Source organism: Wyeomyia smithii, chromosome 2 (assembly GCF_029784165.1).
Source record: "Wyeomyia smithii strain HCP4-BCI-WySm-NY-G18 chromosome 2, ASM2978416v1, whole genome shotgun sequence".
Lineage (NCBI taxonomy): Eukaryota > Metazoa > Arthropoda > Insecta > Diptera > Culicidae > Wyeomyia > Wyeomyia smithii.
Window position 1 is genome coordinate 221,291,990 of NC_073695.1, and position 21,552 is coordinate 221,313,541.

Here is a 21,552-nt window from a genome sequence, read left to right on the forward strand (position 1 = left end):
TAATGAAGATTTGGTTGACAACATGTAGCAGTCAGTATCTTGAAGGGTTTTTCGTAAAATTTTAGTTTAATTAAAATCTAAAATAATTTATATCGATGTAGTCATGTATCAGCTCTCACCTACCAGCAGTTTTTGCTCGGACAACGTAATTGTTTCAACAATATATCGCAGCCGAGCTCTGGCAGCGTTCGTAAACGAGACGCGAGCGTTGTTTCTCTTTAGAGACAGCTGAGTCCTCACTTCTCCGAAAGCACCGGCAGCGCGCCTCAAGGCAGCATTGGTGTACAAAGTTTTGGATAAGATAGGAAAAGTTACCCTCATTGTGGCCAGCAGCAGTAGCAAACGTGTATCTTCTACTATTAGGTACTAGATAAAGGGAAGCACCGCTCGCAGCAGATGGGTTGTCGTCATCGTCGTCGTTGATCTTGTATGAGAGGCTGATGATAAACGGATTGACTTTTCAGTGCAATTACATATGAGGGTACTGCCAGACTGATGTATTTAACGCGGAGAACGATCGTCGAATAATTAAAATGTTACATGGTTCATGATGATTAGTTTGATTGAGGTAAAAGCTGTTAATAACAGTACATCGATAAAAATGCTCATGTACACATATTGCAATATTTCAATTGCTCAAAGTGTCACACATATACACATATTTTTATACAGGAATTTTGTAAAGTCTGAAACAAACATGGCACATCGGATGGTCCAAGAGTTGTAGCGTTATATTGGCGGAGACAATACCCATGAGCAATTCCACATTATTTGACAAAAAAAAAAAAAAAAAACAAGTCCACCTTCCGACCGGTTTTCACAGTGATTGCTATACTTATACAATGTTATTATACTGTTAATCAAACAATACTATACAGCAGTGAGTCAATTTATCATTTGCTAGATACAGGTTGCTCGTACAAGTGTTCTGTTCGCATTTACGATTGTTATACCAGACATGAGTAAGGTTGATAATTTTCTACGATGTGCTTGATCGAAAAATGTTAACACGCTCTCACCAGAACGCGATAAATAAGAATACATGCAGTGAACATGAAATTTTAGGTTTACTGAGAAATCTCACGTTGATTATTGCAACATAAATTCTAAAAACAATTAAGGACAATATTTTTTATTGGTATGAAAGTTTGTATTTGTTTTTGTCTAGAGGATACATGACTTTTTCTCTGGTACATATTTGGACCTTTTTGACTGGAGAGTTATTTGTAAGAAGGAAGTATTTTAGAAGATGGAATTTAAAAAAAATTTTAACTCAAAAACTTAAATCTCTACTTTAATGTTATCTATAAATGAGTTGTTGAATATAGATTTAAAAATACACTTCTTATTACCTTTGTTATACTAAACAAAGGTTATAAAATCGGTCGAAAACGCAAAATAGATCCAAGGCCCGGAGGGCCGAGTCATATATACCATTCGACTCAGTTCGACGAACTGAGCAATGTCTGTTCGTGTGTGAGTGTGTGTGTGTGTATGTGTGTATGTGTGTATATGTGTGTTGTCTGTATGTATGTGCCGCAGAATACTAACGCACCTTTCTTATAGAACGCAATATTTGATTTTGATGATTCTATATGCAAATGAAAGCTACTGTGCTCCCCTAGAATGCTACCGAGTGGATTTTTGATTTTTTTACATAGGATATTTAACTTTAAACACCAAATGAATCTGTTGAGGGCCAAGTGTTGTCTACCAATCGTCTCAGTTTAACTAAATGAACACTGGCTGTATATTTGTATGTGTGTATGTACATGTGTAGGTGAAAATATGTTGTTTATCTGTGTGAAAAAATCCCACCTTTCTTACATAACGCATTATCCGATTTTGGTGTATACGAGTGCAAATGGAAGCTACAAAGCTCTTTAAAAATCATACCAAGCGAGTTTTTTATCAGTTGCTTGAATGTTAGAAGATTTAAATATTTACCACATTTTGGATCATTTCTCTCTCTATCTTTCTTTTTTTTCTTTCTCCCTTTCTCTCTTTTTCTCTCGCTCTCTCTTTTTTCAACCGCTATTTATTTCTCAAAAGAAACTAAGAGTAAAAGTGCTGTGTTTCATACTCTGTGTAGTGCGTCCTAACTGGTGTAAATCAAAGAACCTTTTGTTTTTAATAGCTCTTTACTAACAGTTTTCAATATATTTCAGAGGAAGCCGGAATGCTTATTTAAATCCGCTTCTTATTCATCTGCTACACTACGCTTTGTGTATTATAAATATTGCTTTCTAATTTATTCTAATTTAATTCAGTGCAAACAGAGTACCCATATTATCCCACTTCTCGTTGTCGTAGCAAGTTTTATAAAGTTCTGAAATTGTTTTGAATTTTACCATACAGCCTAGGTCTTGAAAAAGAGTAACGTCCTCGAATACACTTTGAAAAATCTTCAAGTCTTGCGGAAAACCTTCATTTTCAAATCATACATTTGGAATAGAATTAAACTTACAACTTTCAACAGCAGTTATATGAATTTCAATGAAATCTTTTTGCATTTGATCCTCACAGATTTTATCAAGATTTTTGTTGATTTCTTGAAATAATCACACGTATGATTCAGGTAACTTTTATACGGTATCAAAGCATTCAACGCGTTCCTGTATAATTCTGATCTATAATTTCTTGAGAGAAAGTTTTAGAACTTTGCTGCAATTCGTAGGAAACATTCGATGCTAATTCATAATCTACAATCATTATGTTCTTTTCTAGATTGTGTGACTTTTGAAAACGAAGCCATTGTGGTATTTAAGCTTGGATTATGAGGAATTATTTTAATAGTATTGCAATGAACTGACAAACATATTTGCTGATCTAGAATGAAATCTGCATCATTGATATTTTTATTGTTTCTGGGCGTTCGATTATGTAAAAAATTCATAAATTGTTTCTATCCTAGACAGCTTAAAAAATGGTTTAGGGTCGAAAAAAAATAATCCAGTGATGACATTCACAATATTTGTGTGAAAACCACGTCGAGGTTTGATTCAATCGTATCGTATGAAAACCACGTCGAGGTTTGATTCAATCGTATTTGGTTCATCCTCTGGAAAACTATCTTTTAAATTAAGTTTTAAACGATTTATGGTTTACTGGCAGAAAAAGTTTATGTGTAGTAATAGTTAGTACAAAAAAGGCTTCTGCACTGCTAGGTGGATTAATTCAGGTTTTTTTAATAGTAAACATTTTTTTGATGTGAACCATGTGAAATTACTGTCATTAGGAAACCTTTAAAACTCTTCATAGGATGAAACAAAAATGATTTTTGAATTCTGCAGAATCATACTTTTTAGGTAAATAGGGGAACTGCTCCATTATTCATCTCATTAAGCCGATATTCACGAAGAATGCACGGATTAAAAACCAAATTTTCACGAAATCATTGAACAAATAAACTAAATATGCTTACGTATTCTTATGGAATCATTTAGCATTGTATATTTAGTAAACTTAGCTAGATTTATTCTGAATTTTGTAAAACAAACCATTTTTCACAACGCCTCCATATCCATCTCAAAACTAGAATCACTGCTCAATTATTCATCTCACGACGCCCCTATATTCATCACACTGTTAATCATGAATGAATCACATTACCATGAACGTAGCCGCAGCCCGTCGTAGTAGGTTACCTAGATATCCGCTGCAGTTGTTTACGTGCAAAATTGGTAACCTAGGTAACCACTGCAGTGCTTCCGATTTATGTCAATTATGTCGGCATAATTCAACATTTTCAGTATGATTTTTTTCGTATTAACGGAAACGGGTTTGGCAACTTTTTATTCACTTCAACGCAGTGAAAACAGATGAAAATACATACAGTTGAAATTTAGGAATTGTGGAAATTCATCTCATATATTTCTGCTAATTCAAGCTTGTTTCAGGAAATTTGAGGTGAACATTTTAGAGATTAATGTTTTCTTAGTGTAGTGAGTGATTTTGCTTAGTAATCAAAATAAAAAGTGGTCCGCTAATGAAAAAAACCTTGGTTGGCTGCTGAACGAGTCCCGTTGTAGCCGTATAAAACGATGCGCGAGTTTTGTTTTCTGAGTTAGGTGATTGAATTAAACGAGTTTTCGAATGCATATGCCCGACTATAATATTAAATTTAGTGCTTTCAAGTGAGTTTGTAATTTGTGAGTTTGTAATTTGTAATAAAAACCTGCATGTTTTTTGTTAATATGGGTTTCGAAATTATGTTCCTTGAATCATATCACTGGATCCATTCATTGTAGTTTATCAAATACTGTTAATCCAGTGTTGTATCTGGATCGTAAACCATAAGAGATCAAAACAATGGTGGTCCAAATCTAACAAAAAAAATCTGGATCGTAATGAAGCATAAGTACTCATAAATGCAAAAAGATAATTATGCAGCGACACGTCCATAGATGCAACCTGAGACGCTAGACAAAAATGAACATCAAACCTAAATTTATGTAGGTATAATTTTTTATTTTTCAGTTTTATTTTTCAATAGTACAGAGAGAATAATTTGCATTTTTTCGCGAACATGATCGACATTACTTCCTCAAACCTTGATTTTAAGAATTTTGTAGTTGAACAAATAGGTTCAAAGACCACGAGTCGCCTCTGGTTTGAATTAATCCGAAAAAAATTAAAAATACCGGTTTTTTACCGGTTTTACCGGTTTTTATTTTTATGAATATCGAAATACCGGTTTTCCGAAAAGCCGGTAATACCGACCACCCTACTCACTATCCATTTTCTTATTTTTTCTACAAAGTTTTTAAAGCGGGACCCTACTCTGGAAGGTCGAAAAAAATAAATTTTCGTATTTTTTTTGGATGCTTAGAGTGGAGTGATGTGTCAGGGTATTTTAGCTATTGATTGAGATATATTTGGAGATATTATTTTCCAATTTTCCAGAGTAGGGTCCCCCCTTAAAGTTATGTTTAGACTATTTGATTTTTCCATCTGATTCGAGCTGATTGCTCGAAAATATATCGAATGCAATGTTGGTTTACGTTTACACATCTCTTTCTTTTTCGTTTTTTTGTGACGTCACCGTGCAATGATATATAGGAACGTTTCTATTTTTCGTTCGACTTCAAGAACATAGCAACCTTTGATTTTTTTCAGTTTTTTGATTTGGCTTTCCATAACAAACATCATTTTCGTTTTTTGTGTGCTGGCAAATATTGAAATGGAGAAAAGGAAAAAAACAAGACTGGAACTGTATCCAGCAAAAAGGTACGTTATCTGATTTTTCTTTAGAATTTGTTTTGATAGGTTTTGGAAATTCATTTGACAGTTCTCTCTTTCGACTTGTGTAAGCAGTGCCAAGGTTGCATATTCAATCTCGGGGTGTCGATTTGTTGATCAATTTTACATAAGAAATGCTACCTATTTCAAGTTGTTAACCCAGTTGCGATTATTTAGTGGAAATGTGGATTCCGGGTGGTTTCATTTTGAGCAGGACACGGGAAATGGTCTATTTTGCCCCTTTTCATCCTATTTTTGTGTATTTTTGGAAATATAAACCTTTTTCCGTGCCCTGCACAGAATGAAAATATCACCAATCGATTTGTTGGCCAATTTCACATAAGCAATGCTATATTTCAGGTTGCCAGCACAGCGGCTTCTAATGAGTGGGAATTTGGGTCCATTTTTTCCCAGTGTGCATTGTGTGAAAGTATGTCGAACGGTAAATCGAGCAGACGTTCGATTTCTGCAGTGGTCCAAATCAGACCGACTTCCCTTACTAACACGCAGAAAATCCTGAGTGAGAATTCCCAGGATACCGATTAACACGGTTACGGAATCGTGAAAGGAATCGCAAACACGATCCGGAGGATTCTCACTTAGGATTCTTATTCAAGAATCCTAGAGCCATATACAGGGCATTCCTGAGGATTATTTTTTCAGGAATCCTTTTCAAGGACGCTCACGAACCCAATGTGAGGAATCCTAGAGAATCTATGCGAATCGTATGTATTCGTCCAGGTTGTCTAATAGTCTAAACGCACCGTAGGGTACGATAAGAGAGTGTGGTAGTTCTGCGGGTGTAGATGCTGCGGTGGAGCTGGATGGGGATACTTTCGAAGTGGTCGACGAGTTTGTTTATCTTGGTACTCTCGTGTCATGTGACAACGAGGTGAGTCGCGTGGTGAAGAGACAGATTGCGGCAGCGAATAGTTATTACGGATTGCATAGCCAACTTAGGTCCCATAGCCTGCAAACTAGAAAATGGGGTGTGGCGCAGGCGCATGAATCACGAGCTGTATGAAACACGGCAGTTTACGGTGGCCTAGCCACGTAGCACGGATGGCGGATGAGCAACCGGCAAAGAAAGTATTTAGCAGAGAATCGGATAGAGGGCGACGACTTCGCACGCGCTGGATGTGTGTTGTTGACGAGAATGCCAGAGGAGCGGGTGTAAGGGGAGACTGGAGAGGAGCAGCCCAGAACCGAGTTTTGTGGAAACCTATTCTGGATTCGGCAGAAGATCTCAATGATCTGTCGCCATGAAAGTAAAGTAAAGTAAATAATCAATATCCAATTTATCCTGTAGTGCGAGGTTTATTTTCCTAACCTTTACGGGACAATTCGTGCTTACCCGATCATAGACACTCATCGCTCAGCAAAGGTACGTTCCCACTTCGACTCTGCTCCGTAAGTGGCCTTTGATTCAGCTACGCGATTTGCGGGGCAACAGCCACCTGAGTAACTGTCAAACCAAAACGATTAACGGCCATGCAAAATCATACAGCGCGCCTGTTCTGATGCGACATTTGCCATAACGGCGAGCGCCATGTCTTCTCTCTTATGTATAGGCTCACTACCCTTAGGTGCCCAATCATCTAACGGCGTAACGAGAACACATGCCAATCGAATAGCATCAATATAAATAGTTTGTTTTTAATTACCTTGCTTGTAATTTAATACTTTAATTTGTAAGTGCCAATTCTTTGATCGTTTTGCCTTTTTTCCATCAGAATAGGGTGTAGTCAAATTTCAGAGGATTGAAGATAAACGTTTCAACACCCGATGAAATTTTACAAAACACTTAGTGATAACGTGCTATCGACACATTTTTTGATTTCTTCTAATCATTATCGCCTTTAAAAATATAAAAATATACGGCCTCTATCACCTGCCAGATTTTTATTAATAAGTAACTATTCGGTTACGAGTGCCCTCCTGGCTAAAATTGATATTCAAAATCTCAGCACGAAACATTTCTATTTTTTTTTTCAAAATTCATCTAAACAGCTATTTCCCTTTGAAACTGCATTAGAGAACCTACCAAATGACATCCTCCTTTTTTGTACGTTACGTACGTACGTTTTGTGACTGTAATTCAGATCGTCACTATAACCTGAATGTGCACACTAGCGGACAGCAGCAGTACCAATTGTGCAATAGCATTTTTGGATAGAGGATAGAATTCTGTGATGTCATTTTGAAACTGACTATTCGGGTCGTATAATTGTTGTTTTCGGGAACCACGAATAACAATCCGTCAACCATACACGCAACATAAACTGTTATGACGTTGCTCGGGGATGGGATTTTACCTCAATCTACGTCCCAAGATTACTACTCGATCACGAGCAGCAATAGAAAGAGTTATCAAAGCGGAAGCTCAATAACTCACGCGGGGCTTGTGAGATGGCACACTGCAGCTTGTCACCTGCTGCCAAAGGTAAGAACACCCGCGGTACTCGCGTCAAGATAACACGCCTTACTGTGATCATGAGGACGTCTTCGATAGTGAAGCATTGCGTATTGAACAGGTTATAACCGCTGCTCGTGCGGTCATTCGTACTGCTATGATGGCAATCAGAGCTCGATTAACCATGGGACTTATCAATTCGGCCGATACGATTTGTGCTGATTATTTTGCACAGGGTTTAAAACGGCGGGTGCAAATCTATCGAAACGGCAGTAATTTTTCGGTTTTCGTGAGGTGAACAACAAGTGAGCTATTGAGTGATAGAAAGGTTATAGATTGTGAATTTTAAAATTCATTCAGGTTGCATAGTGACAGCAGAGTCTGGAGAAAAGATCATATCATATGATTGGAGTTTCAATAGTTTAGAACAAATTCATATTCTAACTTATTAGTTCTTGAATACCAAGAAATGAAATATAAGAAAATATTTTCACGAAAAAGCAATTAAGTGAACACTGAAAAAAAACAATACGAGTGTGTATGATATTTATGGCATGCTTTTTGCCTTTCTCCTAGAAAGGTATAGCAATCACTGGAAAAACCAAAGGTATAAAAGTGGTCCCAATGGCCGAATGTCATATACCACTCGACCCCTTTCGACGAACTGAGCATTTTCTGTATGTATGTATGTATGTGTGTATGTGTGTGTGTGTGTGTGTGTGTGTGTGTGTGTGTGTGTGTGTGTGTATGTATGTGCAACTTTTTTTTCTCACTCACTTTTCTTAGAGATGGCTGGACCGATTTTCATGAATTTAATTGCCAATGAAAGGTCTAGTTGCGCCATAGGTTGCTATTGAATTTCATTGTAATCGGATTTTCAGTTTAGAGGTTATGTATCAAAATGTAAAAATCACGAAACAACAATATCTCAGAAACCACACAACCGATTTTAATAAAATTGGTTTCAAATGATCGGGCTGTCTCCAGAACCCTTAACTTTTGAATTTCGTAATGATTGAACATATGGTTCAAAAGTTATGTAAAGAAAAGTTATCCTGAGGTTGTTTAAACTCACTCATTTTTTTCAGTGATGGCTGAACCGATTTTCACAAAATTAGTGTCAAATGAAAGGTCTAGTTGCCCCATAGGTTGCTATTGAATTTCATTGCAATCGGATTGTAACTTTGTCCGTTGTTCATGAAAATGTGAAATCACATAATGAAAGTAAACATATTGACTTCCTCCTAACGATCACTGGCTAATTAAAAGGTAGAAAAGTGATCCAAATGGCCGAATGTCATATACTACTCGACTCAGTTAGACGAATCGAGCATTTTCTGCATATAAGCATGTATAGGTGTATATGTTTGTGTGTGGGTGTGTACGTGTGTATGTGCACCTTTTTTCGCACTCACTATTCTCAGAGATGGTCTGACCGAACAGATTTCAATGAAATTAATTGCAAATGAAAGGTCTAGTTGTCCTATAAGACCCTATTGAATTTTTTTGTAATCAGATTTCTAGTTTAGAGGTTATGTATCAAAGTGTTAAAATCACGAAACATCAATATCTCAGAAACCACACATCTGATTTGATTAAAATTAGTTTCGAATGAACGGGCAACCTTAAAAACCCTTAACTTTTGAATTTTATGAAGATTGAACATGTGGTTCAGAAGTTATGGAATGAAACGTTTTCTGGAGACTATTTAATCTCACTCATGTTTCTCAGAGATGGCTGGCCCGATTTTTATAAAATTAGTGTCATATGAATGGTCTTGTTGCCCCATAAGACCCTAATGATTTTTTTTACAAACGGATTATTACTTTCCTGTTATGATTAAAAATGTGAAATCCAGTTATGAAAAGAAACATATTCTGATGCCTACTTGGGCTCACTCACTTTTCTCGGAGATGGTTGACCCGATTTCCACAGAATTAGCATCAAATGAAAGGTCTAGCTGCCTCATAACACCCTATTGAATTTTGCTGTAATCGGAATGTAACTTCGTCTGTAATGTATCGAAATGTGAAAATCACGAAACTTCATTATCTTAGAAACTACACAACAGATTTGAACAATATTGATATCAGATGAACGGGCTAGTTAAGGGTTAACTGATGAATTATGATTGAACACGTGGTTTCAAAGTTTGGCTGCCCCATACGTTACCTTTTTATTTTTTTGCAATCAAACTTAAGCAAGCGTTATGTTTTAATTTGTAAAACAACGAAAGTCCATTATCTCAAGTATTACACGACTTATTTGAACATAACTAGTGTCATACAAACTTACAAATAACAAACTTCATAACAATTTGATATGCTGTTTAAAAGTTTTAGAAAAAACAGAAATTCAAAGCCTCAACATGATTTAAATGTGGTATCGTACTATTTGAACGTTCCCGGCATCGCTCGTGATTAAATTGTTCGAAATTAAGAGTCATTGCATTTATTTCGCTATTTCTTAAGTACTAACATTACGTCAAATTTCATATTTTATACTTTAATTACAACATCAATATTTTAGAACCCAAAGAGTGGATAAACATTTATTGGATTTAAGCATTCATGTTAATCTATTTTTACAAATAATAAGTTTGAATGAGAAAGGCTGAGTCTGACCGCTAGGTGGATTAATTTAGGTTTTTCAAAGCATGTGATTTGTTGTCCATTTAAGTCTTACAGCAATGATTCATCAAAATAAAAAAGGGAATGCCATATCGGTAGACTTAAATCGAGTGCAATAGGTGATAAAAGTGGTTATCAAGCAGTGCGCGTGGACTTAGAACCTCGGTTTTGTTTATTTGCACTGACAGCAAGAATAAGAAGTTGACAATGAAGACATCGAATTGGGATAAATTTCTTCTCCTCGTGTGGAAGAATTGGATCATACAGAAGCGGCATTATGTGCAGACGTTGTTCGAAATATTGATCCCAGCCATTTGTTGTGCCGTGCTTATCTTGGTGCGTGGGCTCGTAGATCCTGAGATGTTCAATGAGCCATCTGTGTGGGAGCCACTACCAACGGATACTTTAGAACATATACTGTGAGTCAGATGTAAAAAAATACCAAAAGTTGCGTTTAATCCCATATTTCAATCCTGTCCAGACCTGAAGCTAATCCAACGATTGACCCTCCGATACATTTTATGTTTGCCTATTCACCGCAAGCAGATTTCTTGGATAAAATTGTCAATAGCGCTGTGCAACAAATACGCGAACCTCTGACTGTGCAAGCCTTCCAGAATGCTTTGGAAATGGAAAACTTCCTGCGCAGCAACAACTCTTTGGTTGGGATAGAGTTTCCCGATAGTTATCGAACATTGGTCACCCTTCCGGATAAGGTAACCTACGCGCTCCGATTTCCATCGGAAATGCGTACGTTCCAGGATGATTTTACGGCATTCTGGGCCAATTGGTTCACCGAGTTGATGTTTCCTCAGTTTCAAATGGCTGGGGCCAGGAATAATGAGAGGGCAGATGGCGGCTATCCAGCGAATTATTTTAATGAATCATTTATTGCCGTTCAAAGTGCGATAGACCGTGCCATCATTTTAGAACGGAATTCAGCAACGGAGTTCACATCGCTGTTCCTGAGGGTGAGTGTTTCAATTTGAGATGAAAATGGTTTTTAGCAACAGGCTTTCGTTGTAGAGATTCCCCTACCCACCGTACTACAGTGATCCGCTTCTAACTGGTTTAGAAAATTTGCTTCCGTTGATCATTGTGATAGCGTTTTTCTACTCCGCGCTCAACATCGTGAAATACATTACCGTTGAGAAGGAACGACAGCTTAAGGAAACTATGAAGATCATGGGCTTGTTTAGCTGGCTGCATTGGTCAGCTTGGTTTGTCAAGTGCATACTTCTGTTAGCGATATCATCTTCGTTGATCACAATTCTGCTTTGCGTTAACATAACCACCAACAGTGAGCTGGCAATATTCGAGTACTCGAATTGGTTTGTGGTTTGGGTATATTTGGTGGTGCTCAGTATAACGACGATCTGCTATTGCTTCATGATGAGTACATTTTTTTCAAAAGGTGCGTATAAGTACCTAAAACAAATTTTTGTTATCACCTTACAAGATTTGGATAATAATTTTTGAGTAAACTTAAACTCAAATTTCATTTCAGCAAACCTTGCATCGGGCATTTCTGGGCTGATTTGGTTCATCATGATCGTACCGTACAACATAGCATTCCCGAATTACGACTCTTTGACGCTGGCTGTGAAGCTGGCGCTGTGTTTGGTCGCCAATTCGGCCATGTCGTTTGGCTTCATGCTCATGATGAGACACGAAGGAACTTCCACCGGGCTCCAGTGGTCAAATCTGTTCGAAACGGTAACCGTAGACGATGATCTATCGGTCGGACATACGATGATAATGTTACTGGTGGATGCCGCTCTGTACCTGCTGGTAGCTTTATACATAGAAAAAGTTTTTCCGGGAGAATTTGGTGTCGGACAACGGTGGTATTTTCTTTTTACTAAGAAGTTTTGGATGGGTAAGTCAAAAATTTGTGATGCTCCCATCATGAGTGCAACCGACAACGAAAATATTGAGCCGGAACCAAGTGGCAAGAAGGCAGGAATCCAGATTCGAGATTTGTGTAAAGTTTTTAACAAAACGAAGACTGCTGTCAAGGGATTAAACTTGAACATGTTTGAAGATCAAATAACCGTACTGTTGGGGCACAACGGAGCAGGTAAAACGACAGCGATGTCCATGCTAACTGGTCTGTTTCCTCCTACTTCCGGAACAGCAATAATCAATGGATATGACATAGGATCAGACATGGACGCAGTTCGAAATTCGCTAGGATTGTGTCCCCAGCATAATGTTTTGTTCGACGAATTAACTGTATCGGAACATGTCGAATTTTTTGCCCGACTGAAGGGCGTCTCCAGGAAGGACATAAAACATGAGATAGAACATTTCGTGAAAGTGCTAGAGCTGGATGATAAGATTAACATGCAATCGCACACACTGTCGGGTGGAATGAAACGCAAGCTATCTGTCGGCATTGCGCTTTGCGGTGGATCAAAAGTTGTACTTTGCGATGAACCAACCTCGGGAATGGATCCTTCCGCGCGGAGAGCACTTTGGGACTTACTGATCAAGGAGAAGGCCGGACGTACAATCCTACTTTCTACACACTTTATGGACGAAGCCGACATATTGGGTGATCGAATTGCAATTATGGCAGAGGGCGAATTGAAAGCTGCCGGGTCGTCATTCTACCTAAAGAAGAAATTTGGAGTTGGATATAGGTTGACTTGTGTGAAAAGTGTTAATTGCGATCCGCTGAACTTGGAGACTCTGTTGAAGAACTATATTCCGGATATCCACATTGATACAGATATTGGAACGGAGCTGTCATTTATTTTGAACGAAAAGTATACCGAAAGCTTTCAACCAATGTTGCAGGATCTGGAAGAAAATAGCGAAAGCTTGGGTGTAGGCAGCTTCGGAATTTCATTGACAACTATGGAGGAAGTGTTTTTAAGGTTTGTAGTGTGATACAGTTTTGCTTCAGTTCATGCACTCCAATGTAATTCGTATTTCAGAGTTGGCAGCGACGCACACGCTCTGGATAGAAAAACTGCCATCGGGAACAACTTTTCTGATCAAACGGAAATTGTAAATACCTCATCTTCTGTGAAACGTAAGCCATTCAATTTGGGATTCCTGGGTTTGATATTCATTAGAATACGTCTCTTTCCAGTTCACGAAGAATATGATGCCCTTCTAAGCGGTCCAAAACTAGTCTATAACCAAATATGGTCGATGTTTTTAAAGAAAATAATATCGACGAAACGTAGCTGGGTGCTGCAGTTGGTACAGTTGTTAATTCCTGTATACTTTGTAGTTGTAACCGTTATCATCGTGCGATCCTTCCCGGGCATCAGCGAATTACCTCCTCTCCCGATCGCGATAACCAATTACTCAGCCACTACTACTTTACTGGAAGCATCCGCTTCCGGTAATTCACTGGTCACGGGTTATCAACGATTGTTCGAAAGCTTTTCCCCTATACATCGGCTTGAAATTTCGGAACAAAACATGATTGATCGCATTTTGTCGTTGGTGCGTTTTCAAAAATATATCCGTTGAAATAACACAGTTTATCTAAACTTTCTTTGTCATAGTCGGCTGAAAACATTGGTCGAGTAAACAGAGAATTTATGGTTGCCGCATCCGTACGAGAAGAAAACCACACGGCTTGGTTCAACCCCCAGGCATTTCACACAGCTCCGCTGGCAGTATCATTCTTTTACAACGCCATATTGAAGTCCATCTGTGAAAATTGCGAGATAGCCGTCGTGAACAAACCACTACCATATCGCCCGAATACTCGAGTAAGTCAAAAAATAATTGCGGTTGTATAAGCTATAATTTTCTCTCTCTTTCTCTCTTTAAACCCGATCCATTAGTTCACGCAACTTCAGGCTGGTAACAATCTAGGCTTTCAACTGTCGTTCAACACTGGTTTCGCTATGTCCTTTATTTCGGCAATGTACATCATGTTCTACATTAAAGAGCGAACCTCACGAGCCAAGCTGCTGCAGTTCGTGAGCGGGATGAACGTTTTCATATTTTGGTGCGTATCCTTCCTGTGGGATTACTTTACCTTCGCGATTACCGCGTTGGTTTATCTGGGAATACTAGCCGTTTTTCAGGAAGAAGGTTGGTCTTCTCCAGAGGAACTTGGACGCGTATTTCTGGTCCTCTGCGTTTTTGGACTGGCCTTCCTGCCAACAATTTACTTGTTCTCGTTCTGGTTCCAAATTCCATCGACGGGTTTCGTGAAAATGATGATCCTGAACATATTCACCGGAACTATCTTCTTTACGGCCGTCTTTCTACTACAATTCGATGGCTTTGATCTGATGGATGTTGCCCGTGCTCTCGAGTGGGCATTTATGATATTTCCCCTGTTTGCACTGAGTGAGAGCTTGAGTAATATCAATGTGCTGGCAACCACGCGACAAGTTTGTAACGAACAGTGTCAAACTATGTCATTTTGCACGGAGCAGTTGATGTGCGCGCTGTTCCCGGCTTGTTGCGACACCGACATATTCACTTGGGAGCCTGAGGGAATAAATAGGCAGCTAATGTATATGGGGGGAACTGGAATCATTGGATTTATTGTTCTGTTCGCAATTGAATACAGACTGTTCGACAGACTGTTCGGCAAGGGACACCGTCTACTAGCACAGCGGCCTCCAATCGATGACCCGAATGACATTGATGATGACGTTCGAGCTGAAAAAGATAGAGTCTCTAGAATGACCGCTGAACAAATTTCCAGTAAAAATTTGGTTATGCATGACCTGACTAAATATTATAAGAGACTACTTGCTGTAAATCAGCTGAATGTATCGGTTGAGAATACTGAATGCTTCGGTTTGCTTGGGGTAAATGGTGCTGGAAAAACTTCAACTTTCAAAATGTTAACCGGTGACGAAGGAATATCTTCCGGCGAAGCGTGGGTTAAAGGGATCGACTTGAACACTGGGATGAACCAAGTCTATCGGCACATTGGATACTGCCCACAATTTGATGCGGTTCTGGAAGACCTAACTGGTCGAGAAACGCTGAAAATATTTGCTCTAATGCGAGGCGTTCACGAACAGGACATTACTGTTTGTTCGGAGAAACTAGCCGCAGATCTAAACTTCAAGCAACATTTGGACAAAAAAATTAAAGAATATAGCGGCGGAAACAAACGAAAGCTTAGCACTGCGCTTGCCCTATTAGGTAATCCTTCTGTGGTATATTTGGACGAACCAACAACGGGAATGGATCCGGGAGCTAGACGTCATTTATGGAATGTTCTTCTAGAGGTGAAAAAATCAGCTAAGTCCATCATTCTAACCTCGCACAGTATGGAAGAATGTGAGGCACTCTGTACGCGGCTGGCGATAATGGTTAACGGAGAGTTCAAGTGCATCGGGTCCACACAACATCTGAAAAGCAAATTTTCCAAGGGATATTTTCTGACGGTGAAAATAAAACGAAGCAATGTTGAATCAGATAATTATTACAAGAAAGAGCAGGTGAAAAGCTATACGAGTCAATGTTTCGAAGGAGCAATCTTGAGGTGGGTGAAAAGTTTTTAACGTTTTGCTTCGAATATACGTTTTTAATTATGTATTTCAGGGAAGATCACCAGGATACACTAACCTACCACATTGTCCAATCCGACTTGAAATGGTCAACGATGTTCGGTTTAATGGAAACAGCAAAACGAACGCTGGATATTGAAGATTACGCGCTGGGCCAAACTTCGCTGGAACAAGTGTTCCTCTTTTTCACGAAATATCAGAGGCTTTCCGATTAGATGTCATGGTTGAAAAGTTTTGACCGTCTCGTCAAAGAGTGCGGAATAACTGTTTTTGACACAGTAAGAAATAAAATGAGAAGCTTTTAATCTCCTCGAAAGTATTATTCATTCTTTCGAAGTTAGTATTTTTACTAGCCAAAACGCCACTTTTCCGTTGTTATAACAAATTTTGAGTCAGACATGCAATAATAGAAAGCTTAATTAGTTTGTCGTTTAGTTTTAGTATAATGCATGATTCAAAAACTCATGTATTATAAATGTTAATACATTGTTTCTTAATTATAAATTTTTTATCAACACGTGGTCCGTGTGTCAGTCTGAATTGTTTTCGAAAAACATTGGTTCAAAATTATATGTAAAAATTGTAGAAGAGAGAGAGGATTCGTATTGTCACACTAAAAACAAATTTTGTAAATGAATGTAACGTCAAATTTTCGAAAAGCACGTAACCACCAAAATGAAAAATAAGTAAGCCACCTTGACAAAGAATTCCATATAACGTGTTGGCAGTGTTCTACGATAATATAAAATATGTTTCAATACTATTGTCATAGATATCTCAGCAATTTAATTCAAACCCTTTATTTCAAATTCAACTAACTCGCCCATATTCAACGCAATATTCAGCCAATATTCGCGGCGAATATTATGATGTTCCCCGCAAATATTGGCTGAATATCCCACTAATATGGGCTCTCACACTTTAAGCATAAGAGTTAAAGCACTGCTTTCTTCAACAAACCTGTTGCATTACTTAAGGACTGCAAGTTTGTCGTACATCATGTTTCAAAATTGTACTTGTAGAGCGAATTATCGTCACGCGACCAATTGAACAGAATTGACACCCCAAAATTGAATATGCAACCTTGCTTTACACAGATTAGTCATTGATGGAGTTGAGCTAGTTGGTTGTAAACCTGTTGCCCAATTCGGAACTACATGGTTAATGAAACCAGTGACCGTTCGGGGTTGGTACTCCATACCAGGTATTTCGAGAAGTTGGACCTCGATTAAGCAAGAGCCCCGTGAAGGCAAAGCAGATGCACTGAGCATTCAGATTCAGCGTTGCGAAAGCGGCAATTGGTTGGGACTTTGTCGATTTTCTTTAAATGATTTAAATGAATCCGTGATGATGCGTAGTTCACTACGAGTTATAGGTTGGGGTAGATGAACTGTAAAACTGGTCTGCAACCCTGCGCATGTCCTTAAAGTGTATCGTGTCGCACAGTGGGGCGAATTGGTCCGTTGTCGCGACAAAACCTCATAACTCCTTAACAGTTGTTTCCACAGTGTTCATGTCTTCGGCAATGTTGTTCAACACAAAAACATCTTTTTAAAAAATGTATTCAAGCAGCTTTAATTTTTTTTCTACAGACGGCGCTGACATCTATCTTCTAAATAAATGGTGCTATCCATTTTGTTTTTTCGGGAAAGTTGTTTATATCATCAATTGACAATTGACAATTGACAAATTGAGTTGTCGAACATATTATAACTGTAGGACGGACCGTTAACGAGATAAAATTATTTTCTTTATTCAGTAATGAATCATAGCTGGGACTTAAGTACATATGTTTCAATTTCAGATGTATTTGAATTTCCGAGTCATCATGAAATGAATTATTGGAAGTTTGTAGTTGCCTTTGTATAGTTTTTTTTGCCAACCTATGATGTGTCATCATTTTTGAGAAAAAATATAAAATATAATTTTAATGTTATTGTTTGTGACAAAATATTTCAAATAGGATCATTGTTCAATTAAAGATTAGTTAGTCATGTTCCCTCTTGTTATATTTTATTCCATTTGGCATAGATACTAACTGTTAGTTTTGTTTAAGACACTGTTAATCCAATAACAAACTATTTCCTAGTATTAATAATTATTTATGAGGGGTCTTCATACTACTGGACGTCAGTTTTGAAAGACCCCCGAACACGATTATGGTCGTGTTGCATACACCGGCATTTAGCAAAGCCTATTGTAGGAAAAACATCGATATGGACCCTGCTGGTTAACGATTTTTTACATTAATTGACATGAAAACAATCGTTGCGAAAACTCGAATTACTCGGTAAGTCGCAACTAGCAGCAGCTGATTTTTGGTTCAGTACTAGCCAATACGTTGTATTTTAGTACAATAATAGTGTCATAGCAGAACAACGTAGAACTTTATGTTTTTCATATTGCCGAAAACGAGGAAAAATTGTTTTACATACTACGCCTCCTTCGAACCTATTTTCATCAAAACTGTCTTAATATCACATTACCTTTTGGTGTATACTCTATTTTATAAGGATCATATGAGTTAGCTTATTAATTTCTAAGTATTTGCATGCCCTACTGGAATATATCTGTGAAAATTTTTTCTTCCATTTTACAAGCCTTATAAATCCTCATCCTTGGTTGGCAAATGGCTGGACACGTGTAACTTGAGACCCTAATGTGGCCATTCACCTCTGACCAGCAACTCCTATCCCAACCTCCACGTGGTGCCGACCGGAATAAGAGTAACCTTAGCGGAGATCTGGTAACTAACCCCGGTGGAAACTATGGTCGTATGCTGACTGGGAAGGGGGTCGTACGCGGCTGTATCCCCATAGGGGCGGAACTACAGCGGCAGGGAGTCGAAATCGCAGCGATTCAGGAGGTTCGGTGGCCAAATTCCGGAGAAAGGGAATTCCGTGCAGTAGACCCTATTGCACGCACTTCTTTCAAGTACCACATCTACTACAGTGGCGGCAAAGCAGCGGAACGGGGCGTCGGTTTCGTAGTGCTGGGAAATCAGAAAACAAGAGTCATCCGGTGGAGGCCCGTAGATGACCGTATATGCGTGTTGAGTATTAAGGGCAAATTCTTCAACTAGAGTTTAATCAACACCTACGCACCGACAAACGACAAATCCGATGAAGTCAAAGATGAGTTCTATGACAAGCTTGAGCGAATCTATGACGAGTGCCCAAAACACGACGTAAAAGTCGTCATCGGAGACGCAAACGCACAGGTTGGGAGGGAGGAATTCTTCCGTCCGGTCAACCAATGAAAACGGTCTGAGGCTGATAAACTTTGCCGCGGCCAGAGGAATGGCCATATATAGCTCCTATTTTCCACGTTTGAATATTCGGAAACACACCTGGAGGCATCCACATGGAGAAGCCTGCTCCCAGGTCGATCACGTACTGATTGACGGTCGGCACTTTTCGGATGTTACTGATGTTAGGTCTTTTCGGGGACCAAACATTGACTCTGACCATTATCTCGTCGTTTGTAAGATCCGCGCACGGTTGTCGAACGTGCTGAAATCTCGCACAGAGAGGACGACGCGTTTCAACATTCAGCGGTTGAAAGCTGATGACGCGGCAGCAGAATACGCCAGAGAGCTGGATCAACGGATCGCAGAACAGCAGGAGGAAGGAGTGGAAGACATAAATGGGCTGTGGAGCAGTATTCACGGCGCCATCGAAACGACTGCGAGAGAGGTGGTAGGTACGACTGGTTCGATGCCGAGTGCCAGAGAGCGACAGATGAGAAGAACCGTGCCAGGAGCCGCATGCTCACTGCGGCTACGCGTCAGAACAGAGAGAGGTACAGGGTGGCAAGAGCTGTCGAAAATAGAACCCACCGTCGGAAAAAGCGCGAGTACGAGGAGCAGGTGCTCGCCAGCGCAGAAGACAGCTATGCTGAAAACGACGTGCGGAGATTCTATAGAGCTGTCAACAGAGTCAGAAGCAGGAATTTCCCTGTGCCGGTCATGTGTAATGACAAGGACGGCAACCTGCTTACTGATAAACCGACGGTTGCAGCCAGGTGGAAGGAGCATTTTCAGGCGCTATTGAACGGTGAGGAGCCGGATGAGCAGAGCAGGAACAGGATGACGATTATGAGTGACGTACAAGCTGTGGAGCCACCAACACAGGAGGAGGTGAAAAAGGCGATTAGTGAGCTGAAAAACGGCAAGGCCACTGGGAAGGACGGTATCCCGGCCGAACTTCTAAAAGCGGAAAGCGAGCGGCTGTACTATGCGGTCCACCAGTTAATACTAAGAATCTGGGAGGACGAACAAATGCCGAACGACTGGTTGGAAGGCCTCATATGCCCTATCTATAAGAAGGGCCATCGATTGGATTCTGGCAACTATCGAGGGATAACGTTGCTCAACTCCGCATATAAAGTGCTCTCCCGTATCCTGTTCTTCAGATTGAGACCGTTAACGGAATCCTTTGTTGGCGAATACCAGGCTGGTTTTCGACAAGGGCGTTCCACGACGGATCAAATTCTCACCCTGCGACAGATCCTCGATAAGTACCGGGAGTACAACTTATCGACTCGCCATCTGTTTGTGGATTTCAGGGCGGCATACGACTCAGTGAAAAGAAACGAGCTGTGGCAGATCATGCTGGAACACGGTTTCCCTACGAAACTAATAAAGCTGAGTCGTATGACACTGGAGGGATCAAAATCGTGCGTGCGGATAGCTGGCGAGACATCAGCCGCTTTCGTAACGTTGGATGGACTGACGCAGGGAGATGCGCTCTCCAACCTACTGTTTAACATCGCTCTTGGGGGTGCAGTACGAAGAGCAAACGTCGAAAGAAACGGTACGATCATCACGAAATCTCACATGCTTCTTGGTTTTGCGGACGACGTCGATATCATCGGTATCAACCGTAAGGCCGGGGAGGAGGCTTTCGTACCTTTTAAGAGAGAAGCAGCGAGAGTGGGACTTGTCATTAACTCTGCCAAAACGAAGTACATGGTAGCTGGCAGAGAGCGTGGGAGTCCCTGTGGTGTTGGTGCTGAGGTGGAGATAGATGGGGAACGATTTGAAGTGGTTGACGAATTCGTTTATCTTGGTACGCTTGTGACATGTGATAACGATATGAGTCGTGAAGTGAAACGACGAGTTTCTAGCTCCGAACAGGGCTTTCTACGGACTGCGTAACCAGCTAAGGTCCCGTAGTTTGCAAACTCGCACAAAACTAGCGCTGTATAGGACGCTGATACTCCCGGTGGCCCTTTACGGACATGGAGCATGGACGCTGAAGGAAGCTGATCGACGAGTGCTCGGAGTTTTTTAGCGTAAAGTTCTGCGATCGATACTTGGCGGTAAACTGGAAGACGGAGTGTGGCGCAGACGCATGAATCACGAGTTGTACCAGGTATACAAACATGCTGATGTAGTGAAGGTAATACAGCGGGGCAGGCTTCAGTGGGCTGGACATGTAGCCAGGATGCCTGACGAGAGAGCCACCAAAACTATCTTCAGTAGAAAACCAGGAAGAGGCCGTCGACTCCGTGGTAGGCCTCGCACGCGGTGGATGTGCGCGGTGGAAGAAGATGCACGATCTGCTGGTGTACGGGGAGACTGGAGAACGGCTGCCCAAGACAGAAGAAGCTGGACATCTCTAATTCGTTCGGCCCTGGACCGGTGAACGGTCGTTAGCCAAAAAAGTAAAGTAAGTAATAAATCCTCACTTTCACAATATTGTAGCACATTTTCTAAATTATTTTTCAAAGCAAATTATCGTGATTTCCAGTCGATAACATG

At 39.9% G+C, this 21,552-nt stretch overlaps 1 protein-coding gene across 4 annotated transcripts; it reads left to right on the forward strand.

Annotated features, from left to right (window-relative positions):
- The first annotated feature begins 7,942 nt into the window (after positions 1-7,942).
- On the forward strand, positions 7,943-16,146 carry LOC129725391 (phospholipid-transporting ATPase ABCA3-like). Of its 4 annotated transcripts, XM_055681173.1 has the most exons (11): positions 7,949-8,261; positions 10,334-10,703; positions 10,766-11,000; positions 11,100-11,255; positions 11,311-11,698; positions 11,792-13,166; positions 13,227-13,324; positions 13,385-13,746; positions 13,809-14,018; positions 14,094-15,763; positions 15,823-16,146. In XM_055681173.1, exons 2-11 carry the CDS (start codon positions 10,492-10,494, stop codon positions 16,001-16,003), a joined length of 4,887 nt encoding a protein of 1,628 aa, XP_055537148.1. In that variant the 5' UTR covers positions 7,949-8,261; positions 10,334-10,491; the 3' UTR covers positions 16,004-16,146. The 4 variants fall into 4 exon arrangements, with proteins under 4 accessions (XP_055537146.1, XP_055537147.1, XP_055537148.1 ...); XM_055681171.1 differs by having other exon boundaries at positions 7,943-7,982; positions 10,766-11,255; XM_055681172.1 differs by having other exon boundaries at positions 7,944-7,982; positions 10,342-10,703; positions 10,766-11,255.
- The last annotated feature ends 5,406 nt before the right edge of the window (positions 16,147-21,552 follow it).

Coding starts and splice junctions, on each gene's coding strand:
- LOC129725391 (XM_055681171.1), top strand. CDS start 10,492: ATGAAGACATCGAATTGGGATAAATTTCTTCTCCTCGTGTGGAAGAAT. Junction 11,256..11,310: donor TCACATCGCTGTTCCTGAGG/GTGAGTGTTTCA, acceptor CTTTCGTTGTAG/AGATTCCCCTACCCACCGTA. Junction 13,747..13,808: donor TTGATCGCATTTTGTCGTTG/GTGCGTTTTCAA, acceptor TCTTTGTCATAG/TCGGCTGAAAACATTGGTCG.